At 44.6% G+C, this 11,520-nt stretch overlaps 1 protein-coding gene across 2 annotated transcripts in view; it reads right to left on the bottom strand.

Moving 5' to 3' along the window:
- The window catches only part of iqsec3b (IQ motif and Sec7 domain ArfGEF 3b), a 26,362-nt gene extending 14,965 nt beyond the window's left edge, over nt 1–11,397 (bottom strand). For both annotated transcript variants that reach the window (XM_034878798.1, XM_034878799.1), the window contains exons 1-5: nt 10,668–11,397; nt 6,752–6,826; nt 3,238–3,355; nt 1,801–2,202; nt 427–1,130 (exon numbers count right to left, since the gene is read on the bottom strand). In XM_034878798.1, the coding sequence (XP_034734689.1) occupies nt 427–1,130; nt 1,801–2,202; nt 3,238–3,355; nt 6,752–6,826; nt 10,668–11,185 (1,817 nt within the window). In that variant the 5' untranslated portion in view covers nt 11,186–11,397. The remainder of the gene's footprint in view (nt 1–426; nt 1,131–1,800; nt 2,203–3,237; nt 3,356–6,751; nt 6,827–10,667) is intronic.
- Nucleotides 11,398–11,520: the final 123 nt, after the last annotated feature.

The following is an 11,520-nucleotide window of genomic DNA, read 5'->3' as shown; positions in this document are numbered from 1 at the left end:
TTTAATTTGTGTTAACTAATATTAAGTGCAGGCCGACCGTGGGCTCTATTTATAGAAATTGAGAGGCTCTCACATTGTTCTTGACCTCCTTGACTGCCTCTCCTCTTCAACTGCATTTTCCCTCTTTCCTATCTCTCTGTCTCTTCCTTTCTTAGACCCTCTCCCATCTCTCTATCTATTTAGTTTTTCATTGACATCACAAGATGGCACTGAACATGCAGCTCCTCCCAACAATCACAAACACTAATGAGCAGCTGCTTAGAGCAGTTTTTCAGAGCTGTTGGAGATTTGTTAGACATAAACAGGAATGAGTGTTCTTTGGACCCTGAGCCAGAGGGTGCATAAATATTTTTCAATTTTCTGTGTGTGTCAGTGTGCGTGCGTTTGCATGTGAGTGTGTATGTGTTGTGCTGTTGGCCCACTCACACATTGAAGAGGTTGAGTCCTATACGGTAGAGGCGTTTGCGGTGTGTGTCTGTGGATAGGGTTGGCGAGCGGCAAGAGGTTGGATCCTGGCAGCGGTCCCTGGGCAGAGAGACGACAAGAGCCTGCAGGGCCTCGGGGCTCGGCCCCCCAGGAATCTGCTGAGGATGAGTGTAATGATACTGCTGGTACTGGGTGTAAATTTGAGCAGGTTGCTGGTTAGACTGGGCTGAGGTGGAGGTAGAAGTTGATGTGGACCCCAGTCTGTCTGAGCCGCTCTCCCCCTCCATTCCTCCTCCTAGAGCTGTCACTGCTGAGCCCCTCCTGGATCCTTGATCAGCCATCTCCAGCTCCTCGCTGGGAGGAGGTGCAGGAAACTCTGGCTCCTCTGCTAACTGGCTATCTCCTCCCCCAGCCATCCCGCTCACAGAAGTCTTCCTGCTGCCCAGCTCTCCCCCACCTGCATTGCCCAGAGAGGTGGTGGTTGTGGTGGTAGCGGTGGAGATGGTGTAGGAACTATTGCTGTCAATGTGAACAGTGACATCCCTGAAGGCCATGAGCAGTGAGCTGGCACTGCGGGGCAGACAAGCACTCTCAGCAGCTGCACGAAGGGCCCCGGGGTCCATAAGTAGTCCTTTCCCATCTCCACCTTCCGACAATCTCCAACCATGAAGGGCGTCATCAATTGACTGGGCCAAGGAATGAAGCTGCAAATATGATGATAAAAAATTACACTTTAACAGGGACGCCCCATTAGCTCACCTGGTAGACCTTCCCCCTTGTGTACAAGGCTGAGATCTTCGCAACTGTCTGAGTCTGACCCCTGGCCCTTTTCTGCATATTGTAAGAAGACCAGGGCTTTCTGTCAAGCCAGTAGGGGCAGCCACTGTAGAGCAGTCTAAATGTAAATAAGGCCAGGTCAAGCTGGTGTCTTTGCCTCGGTGATGGTAGGATTGGACAAATTTAAATTGTGACCTGACGATGGCATTTGATGAAACAGCAGGGATCATTAATTTCATTAAGATGTGTCCTCTGGGCACCCTGAAAACCTGAACAGAATTTCATGGCAATCCACTGAATACTTAAAACCATGCATCTTCCTCAGTGTGCAGACGAACAAGGTGCTTCTCAGTTCCAAAACAGCAAACTTCTATTTTCTCGTGGAAGATTTTGAGATTGTTCAGTCTGGATCACAATGGTGGGACAGCTGACTGACTTTGCCATTTCGAGAGCCATGCTGCTAGCTTGGCTAAAAACTACATTAAGTTAATGAAACCATATTTCTTGATTTGACCATTTTCCTGTTGATGAGATGCATTCCTACATCCTACTTATTAACAACTTATGGGAGCTGTAACATTAAATAAAAACACTCACCTGTTCAGAGAAGCAGTCCTCCAGCTGTGTGAGTGTTTGACCAGGGGTTTGAGGTGTGGCTGGATCTGGGGCAGGAGAGCGACCAGCTGCTGTGGCAGATGCGGGAGAAGGTGGCAGAGAGGTGGAGCGACACGGAGGAGGAGGAGGAGTTTTAGAACGTAAAGGTATTTGTCCTCCTCCAGGATGCAGACTGTAACTGTGTCTCTGGGCTGTGCTCCTGTTTCGGCCTGAAGGGCTGGGATGGCGAAGTGAGATCCGACGGGGCAATTTGCTCTCTGACAGAGAGTTACGGATCTTCTGGAAGTTTTTGCTGAGCTGGTACTGACGGAAGGCCGTCTGGATACGACGGGCTGCCCGCCTCGCTATGAGATGGCCTCCATATTTATGCTCCAACTCTTCTATCTGGGGATAGGGAGAGAGTGAGGGGGAGTGAGTTTAAATATCAAACATGTTTACAAGGCTCTGAAACTCACTAAAGATACTGCAAGAGTCATATTGCAAAGCACACAGCAGCCACTGAAAAATGTGTATTCATCCAGCAGGCAACTATCATGATGCCATTTTGTGCTGATGTCTACAAAAGTTCAAAAGAAGTGTCTGAGTCAGGAAATGCACACTCACACTTTTTTTCTTAGTATCCTTCTTACTGGTCTGTCCACTCTTTTAAAACCGGTGAGGGTTTATGGACCAAAGAAAACATCATCTATCATCATTCAACTGCTAATACTGGCTGAAGGGCCATGGTAAGGAGGATGGATGGACTGTGACAAAGGTGATTTTGAGAAAATGAATGGAAAGTAAACACCCGCACAAGCCTATTTCTGTTCTGTTTGTTGGCAAAGCAGCTCATCCCAAAATCTCAGTCTCTCTGAGATTTCTTTTCTCAGAAATTTTGCCCTTCTATATTTTCAGCATAAGGGAGAAGAAGGAGGGGGAGTGGAAGATGAGGGAAAAAGAGACAGCGATGGAGAAAAAGGAGGACAGCCACACATGCGCCCGGGCATGTCTGTGTTTGTCTGCTCACACAAGCGCACCCACAAAAAGTACATGCACACATACACACACACACACACACACGCATACAAACACACACACGCACCTCACACAGAGAAAACACACACACACTCGCACTTCCAATTTACTATCAGAAGTAAAGACATCTCCAGCCGCCAAAAGCAGTTATTAGCTGTTACCATGACAACCTAGCATCTTTCACATTCCTGTTGCTGTGGCAGTGAAATTGGTGGTGTTCTTTTTTTTGTTTACACAGACAGAAATAGATCTGATTGGGAATCTTTATTATCACGCAGGACACGTCAAATGATCATCCTTAACAAACGTCCTCATGCTTAAACAGGTAGAAGAGTCAGCATTTATTAAGTCTCACAACGTGCTTACTCATTGGCCGACACACATTTTGGAAAATGAAAGACATACCTGTTTGTTCTTATTCTCCAGGCTGATTTCGTACTCACTGGGTCCCTCTCTCTTGGTACCCTCCACTTTCTGTCCACCACCAGAGGACGTCCCATCCTCCAGGCTCAGCATCTGTCCACTACCACAGAAATAAGAACAGAAAGCAATCAGCCCTCGCGCCTAACCTTCAAAACGCTGCCATCATCACAGTGGCAGGTCATCAACCAAGCAGGATGTGAAGTGGTTACCGAGGTAAGCAGCAGGTGAGTGGTAAAGCATTTACTTGTCTGTTGTCCTGTCCGATCAGATTTCTGGTTGCAGGAGTGAGTATGACCAGTGAGAAAATACCTTATTTTAACTTTCTTTCTAAAAATCATTCCCTCTGTCAATCCTTTACTATTTCATACGTACTAAAACATACTAGTTTACTGTAAAGTGGGACGGCAAGCATTAACATTTTCATCACCAGTGAAAGTTGCATGTTCAAAAAACTTGTTTTGGCAAACCAACATACTATACATTTTAAGGTTTTCAATGTCCGAAGATATGAAACAGAGATTAATATTATATCAATCAAATGGTCCAGTGGTTCTCAACCTCGTGTCCCCTGAACACAAAGTAATTTCTTCTTTTGATCCCTTGTTACAGGTTTCATGTCTATAAGTTTAGAAAAGTTTAGTTAAAGATTGAATCTTTTCTACTCAGGTTTCATTTGCATAATGAATGACTGAAAGGCCTGTGGAGGAAAAGCTGTGTTGTGTCTCACACAAAAAGAAGCAAAGATTGGAGAAAAGATTCGAATATAAACAAGGTTATGTGCGGCAGAATTTTTTTTTTTTTCTTATTTTCTACTTTGGTGATCAGCCTGCAAACCTTGAGATTCATCCTGCGATTTTTGAGGGCACTTTATAGTTCAATGCACATTCCCAACAAGCTTAATTCATAGTGCAATGCTTTGATGTCAGAGAGATCTTCGTTAAGCATTACCAACTTCACAGCACCAAAGCGGTACACTGCACTCTTGGCAGATCAAAAAATGTTGGAAATCCGGTGTTGATTTTGTGCATGATAATCCGAAAGCTGATGTGTTTCCATGGTGAACATTTCAGTGGAAATGTATAACTGTGAGTTTCCTACTTAGAAATGGAATACTGTTTTATACAATGTTCTATGTTCTACTGCTGATCAATACAGTATAAAAGGAGAATAAGTCAGTAACACTTGCAGCAAAGTGAGACAATAACAACAGACCGTCATATCCTCAAAGTCAAACATGGCTTTGAGAAATCACAGGGTAATAAATCAAACAAATCTTGCTCAACATATATTTAATAAACGATCATTTCTACAGCAGCTGGAAGCAAAATAAAAAAATATGTTTGAATACAGCCTAAATCTGACTCAAAACTCAACAAAGTCAACAATATAGATAGAACAATATTCTATCACATGACAGCATTTTTTGTGAATGCCATGTAAGGCATACCTGAGCAAATTACTACCAAACATATGTTGTGGACAACTTGACCTTTGTTTATTTTGAGGTATAAAATGTGTAGTGGCCAACATCCTGGCTTTACATTGCTTCTAAAAGATACAAAAGACGTATATGTAGCCAGACTTGACTGATATAAGCATTGAGGTATGATTACACCCTAAAAGGGTCATGATGGTGTGTGTGTGTGTGTGTGTGTGTGTGTGTGTGTGTGTGTGTGTGTGTGTGTGTGTGTGTGTGTGTGTGTGTGTGTGTGTATGATGTTGTGTGCTTGTACAATCTTTCTCCTCCCAGATAGTGCTTACTCAAATCCTTTTTACATGAAGGGGACTAGTGCTAAACAGGACTGGGGGGACTAAAACGCCTGCTCATGGTTAAATAATGAGTGCATCACTAAAGTTCCTCTTTGTTTTCTTTGATTTGAGCAAACATTCTGCGTTCCCCAGCTAAAAGTCAGCGATAAGGCTGGCAAAGCTCTGTCATATCTTTAAATTAGATAAAGTTAGCAAAAATAGACAGAGAAAAAAGGGGGAGGGGAACCAGAGGCTGAGAAAGAAACAGAGAGGAAACAGGAAGATATACAGAATGCTGGAGGCTGTCTCGATCAAAAACTCTATGAAAACACTGCCAAGCCCCTGCCCGGCATCAGAATACATTAGAGTACATTAGAATACATTAGAGGATTTAAAAGCAAGAGTTGAGCTATAAATGCATCTGGACAGCAAAAAGCCTCCATAATGATCTGGACGCTTTACCCTCTCTATCTCTCACTCTATATTTCACACAAACACCCCCCACACATGCTCACATACGGGGTGGCAACAAACATACCAAGCACACACTCCTGCTCTGCCAGCATGTGTGATGTGACGTCATGGCCGAAGAGAAATGAACATCTGTCAAATCGCATCTCTCAAGGTCCCTAAGAGACTTATAGTACTGTACAGCCAGACATCACACACCCAACACACACACACACAGCAGGTTAGGATAGAGATAGATTTTGTGACATATCTCGGAGTTTTGCGTGCTTAACATTACATATGATTCAACTGACACTTTTCTCCAAAGCGATTCACAATTGCTATATATATACAGCATATATCAGAGGTCACAACTAGGGGTTAAGCGTGTTCCTCGGGGAAACATTAGTTGATGTAATTTAATAGGGAATTAAACCCGGTATGTTTGTAGATGATTATAGTTTAAATCATCAGATCAGAGAAAAAAGACCGATTCCAGATATTACCAAACACTGGATGAGAGACTTGATGAGGAGGGATGAGAAATAAACAGACAGATAGATAATGAGCGGTGATGCACACAAAAAAAAAAAAAACACAAGGGGGTAAAGATACAACAGTTCATGAAGAGACAGTAGAAGTAGACAAAACTGAGAAAGACTGGATTTAGAAACAGAACAGAGGATTAAACAATGGGGGAAATTCCAGAGGAGAGAGGGAAAAAAGCAATCATTGAGAAACATTTTTTACAACAGAGCTTTGCTCATGCAAACATCCCCAAGAAAAAGTTATGCTTTCAAACACCCCACGCAAAACAGAATTATGAACAAACACATACAACAAACAGACAAGCTGCCCACACAGAAACAGACGGCAAAAGTGGCAACAGTAGATCCTCAAAGTTCTATTCTCCAGTCACTATGGTAGTGGGAGCCCTTGCATCATTACTGTTGCCATGGGCTCTTTTACTCTCTCTGTTTCAATATATACGTGAATCCCCCCTGAGGCTGGAAGATCTATAGGTTGTGACGGAGCATTCAACTCTCTCACTGTAACTCCAGGCTTCACATGTCCATAAATACCCCGATTCACACTGGCCTACAGTAATTGCGCACACTTCCGAGCATGATTAAAAGCACGGGAATGGACATGACTCAGTCAGATGACGCACTTGTACAGATAGTGTGTGTGTATACAAAGTCAGGTAGTTTTCAATGGTTGAAAGAGCAAACTGTAGGAGCAGTAGGAGCAAACCTGGGCCTAAAAGTGTCAGTGATCGGTGTGTGACTCGTCTTACCCAGATGAGCCAGTGGTGTCAGCCTCTGGATGTTCAGGGGCGGGGCAGCAAAACTGATGCAGCACGGTCTCGTTCCTAAAGGGCAGACAACAGAGGAGTAGAGGTAAGCAAACGGGGGGAGGAAAGAGGAGACGCAGACAGAATTGGAAGGACAGCATGTCATTCAGCTATTATTGGCCGTCGCTAGATGTTTGCCTTGTTTATATATTCCTCCATATGTTTAATCTTATTTCAACATCCCAAAACACGCTGAAAAGGCTCCCATTAGACTCTTCTGGATTATTTCCATGGATTCGGTTTACAATTTGGCACTCATCCCAGCGTTAATACCCCATATAGGTCAATTCAAGGCTGAAAAACATTTAGATTTGGTGTGAGTATTTAAAGTATATTTTGTGTGTCTGGACGTGCTTGTTTATGCCTCCTCGCCTCCAACTCATCAGATCTCTAGTGATTAAGCAGAATACCTAAACCCAATCTGGACAGATGGTAACACCAGCTCTGTTTCCTGCTCTGTCTCTTCTAAAGTTTGTCTCTCTCATACATTTTAGATTTACATTCATATTTTAGGCATTTAGCTGGTGCTCTTATCTGAAGCAATTTAGAGTGAAAAGAACAAAAACATTACATCACGTTTAAGTTGTTGCATTGATGGAGCCTTTGATCTTCTGGATGCAGGACACCCTCCGCCACCAGAAACATAAAAATAACCATGATCATGACTTGAAAAAATACATTTTGTACTTCTTATTTTAGTGGGTGCGAGTGCAGGTCACTTAAGATCCTTTCACAATTGGCTGCAAGCATTCAGTTGACAGGGGATTTTCGTGCCTACACTACAGCAAGTCTTCTGACCTGGGCTCAGCATATTGCTTGTGACACAGACCCACAGTGACAGGCAGTCAGAGTCAGTGCAGGGCTCGGTGTGACAGTCTGAGCTATAAAAAGCTATGTTTTCACGGCAACTTTCACAGACTTGAAGGGACACTGAGGTTTTTGTATTGATTGTTTTTAATTATATCTGATTAATACTCCTCACAGTTGGTTTCTATGAATAATACTTGTCCATCTGTAACACCTACCCCACCAATGACACCTCTTATGCTGTAACGCGCATACATACATGACTCATTTGTTCTCCATTTAGCAGCACTTCTGCTGTGGTTCTTGACCCTGGTGTTAGAACCTTGAGAGCCTCCTGGGAGCCCCAAATGGGGTCTTGAGTGCAGTACCTGCCTTTATTGGCTTAATTATTTATACTGTACATTTGGATTACTTTTTTTTAAAGAATTTTGCATTTTTTCTTTCACCAGACACACTATTGCCCTATTTTAACAAGTCCCAGGGATTCAACAATCTCTAAAATTTTTTTAGCACACTATTTTTTTCTGTGCTTTCCTTCTCCAGGTGTCAAACACCAGGACCAGAGCCAGATAACAAATCAAATTAAATACACCACCTGTGTAAGATCTAAATTGTTTTGTCAGGCTGATACAAAACCCTGAGGAAAAGGGCAGGTTGCTTTTGTCCCTGAGCAAGCACACTGACACACACACACACACACACACACACACACACGCACACACACACACACACACACACACACACACACACACACTTAGCAGGTCTGTCCATCTGTGTGTACAAGACATACACAGAAGCTCCAACAACGCTTACAAAGAGAACAGGTGAATATTTCAACAGTACATGCCTCCTGCTGTCGGCCCATATTCTCTCTCCCTGTGCCCCGTCCTCCCTCACACCACACCTCTCTTCTCTCCTGTTTTGTAAGAGTACTTTAAATCCAATGCTTTTCATCAGTCAGTATCCAGTAGAGAGTGTAAGGAAAGAGAGTTGACATGAAATAAGATCAGCTCCATTTGGACTCAAAACATTGCGAGTACATTTCGTGCACCTTCCACTGCACCACAGGATGCCACAGCCTGTCCCTCTGATGTCCAACCTATCTATTTGTCTGCCAGCAAGATAGAAAATGACAAGCGTCAAATGCACCCTTTTTATCATCTCTGTTTTGGTCTCTCCCTGTATACCTGTCTCACTCTCTGGGTACTGAAATTCCCCTTTTCTTTTTTGTCACTTTCGCTGCCCTCTCTTCTCTTTCAGTGGTCCACTCCTATATCAGCCTCAAGCTCCTTCCTCTAGACACCTCCAAGGGATCCATCAAAGACAACGACCGAGCGTGCATCTCTCCCGCTTTCCATCTCTCTGCCTTTCTCTCTCCTGAGAATGGCTGATTACTGTTCGCTCCATGGGCTAAGTGGGGCAGATAGAAGCCTCAGCTGGAGAGAGACAGAAAATGAGCAGAGGAGAGGAGCCTGTCTCTCCTCTGAAAAGGACCCATACATGTGCAGTGACAACACTGACTACAATGCATGAAAGATATACTTATACAAACATACTCACAGCCAACTGTATGTAGCCCAAAAATCATTAATCCACAGGGCAAAGAAAACTGACTGAACTCCCTCTCACTTGTCTGGCTTGAAGCAAACATTAGGTGTTAAGCTAATGGTCTTATCCTGAGAGACTTAAAATCAATGGCCAGGTCAGGATGTAAGATTGTATTAAAGGACAGACAATCCACAACTGTAAGAACAGGAAGACCATTTGTTACAATAACTCTGCTGCCTGATCAAATGGATGGCTTACAATAAAATAATGACAATTACTTTATTGTAAGTTCTTCCTCGCCAGTCAAACTAATTTAAATTACAAAACAGTGGGACAACTGATTCCTTTTAAACAATAACAAATCCTCCAGTTGCAACAGGGTAAGCTCTCCAGAAGCTACAACTTATGTTCCAGACAAGGCTATAGAAGAGATCAACAGGCATGCGAACACACACAACTGAAGAGCAGGAAATGTAAGGTCTGGTAGGTGAATCACTCCCTTTTGGATCAATATCAACAACTCTTTTTTAATATACAGTACATGTAGCCCCTATTGCACTCTTCTGCTCCTCTCAACTCCTCCTCTGGTCTGAGTTGCTCCCATTAGTGGGCGTGGAGTCCCAGAGAGACTAATCAGGACTCCTGCTGGGATTCGACTTAGGAACTGAACACACACACACACACACACACACACAGAAGGAGAATTGGAGAAAGATGGGTTTTCTCTCATTAGATGATGTGCTGAGGTACTATGAGGCTCTGGTGCCAAGCAGGGGGTGCTGGTGTGTGTGCGTGTGTGTGTGTGTGTGTGTGTGCGTGTGTGTGTGTGCGTGTGTGTGTGCGCGCGTGTGTCTCAACTAACACAGCAACATCAGAGGCCCAGAGGTCCCGTGAGAGTTCACAGATCCCGTGCAGTAATTAATAGAGAAACCAGCAGCACCACGGACAGCGACTCGCTGTGTGTCATCATCGCTGCTCCTGTCTCGAGTTGTGACGTCGAGTGTTTCCACACACACACACACACACACACACACACACACTCACACACACACTCACACAAACACGCACACACAGGCCTACAGCTGTTTGTTATGTAATGATCCAGTGGTCGTGATCCAGTTTCTCATTTAAATAATCCCCCTCTTCATCTTCTGGCACAGTCCTTAGCCGACACACACAGCTGAAAATTGGAAATTTACAAGCGCCTTCATTAATTAAACGCTTCTCAATCTGCCGGACCCGCACACGCACGCGTGCACGCTCCAAATTATACAGTTGCATTGACGAATGCTACACGCAATATATGAAGGATTCAAGACAGGCTGCTTGTAACCGGGAATTGATTTACGCTTTAGATCGATAGTTACTGCAGAAAAATCAGGAGGTTTTAAACATGTGTAAATACCAACCCTACTGAATAACCTACAATATATATTCTCTATTTCTAGGGCTATTTTAGGACAGACACCACAAATATGCAAACAACCACATAATCTTTACTCACTCTGATTTCTTAGCCAGGGATCGACAAAGGGTTGTAGGGGTCATCGGAACCAAAGAGCGGCAGCTTTGACAACTTCCGCCGTTTTCTGGTTCACTTTCAACCGGGGAAACAGTGGACGGGTCTGCCGGGACCAGCTGCATGTCTCCCGGGTCCATGGGTTGGGGAGGCAACGGCTGAACCTCCGGAGCCGCGTCGACCTGTGCTGGTGCAGCCTCATGGTCTGGTAGAGATCCTGCACTAGTCTTGAGCTGGGGGTCCTGAGGTGGGTGGTGTTGATGAAAGCAGCTGGGCTCGGGGTGATGGTGGAGGTGGTGATGGTAAGGATGCTGCTGTTGTACCCTGATGTCCCGCAGGTGTCTGTTCTCGCCGATGAGCTCGTCCACCCGCCTGTCCAGCTCCTCTATCCGGGACCGCTGAGTCTGAATGAGACTCTGCTGGTTCTGGACGATGGTGGTGAGCTCCCGCAGGTACAGAATCGCCTGCACCGGATTTTCCAGCAGGCTGGAGCTCATCATCATAGCCAGAAGAGGAGGGAAGACCAGCAGAAGAAAAACAAGAAGCTGGACTGACGGATGGAGGACAGAGGAGATGTTAAAATATCCGTGAGTGCGGATGGGAAGGTGAGATGTGGTCTCGCTCTCCTCTCCTTGATCCGCCTCGGCTGTGGATGAAGCTGCATCGACCGAGCTACCCTCCGCTTCTCCGGTCGTTTCCCTCCCTCTCTCTCTCTCTCTCTCTCTCTCTCTCTCTCTCTCTCTCTCTCTCTCTCTCTCTCTTTCTTTCTCTCACCCACTGCGCTGAGTAGTACTGATGAGAGGAGCCAGATCCAGATGTGACAGGAGGGGAGGGGGAG

Source organism: Etheostoma cragini, chromosome 8 (assembly GCF_013103735.1).
Source record: "Etheostoma cragini isolate CJK2018 chromosome 8, CSU_Ecrag_1.0, whole genome shotgun sequence".
NCBI classification, from domain to species: Eukaryota; Metazoa; Chordata; class Actinopteri; order Perciformes; family Percidae; genus Etheostoma; species Etheostoma cragini.
This window is presented reverse-complemented; position numbering and strand designations above follow the sequence as displayed.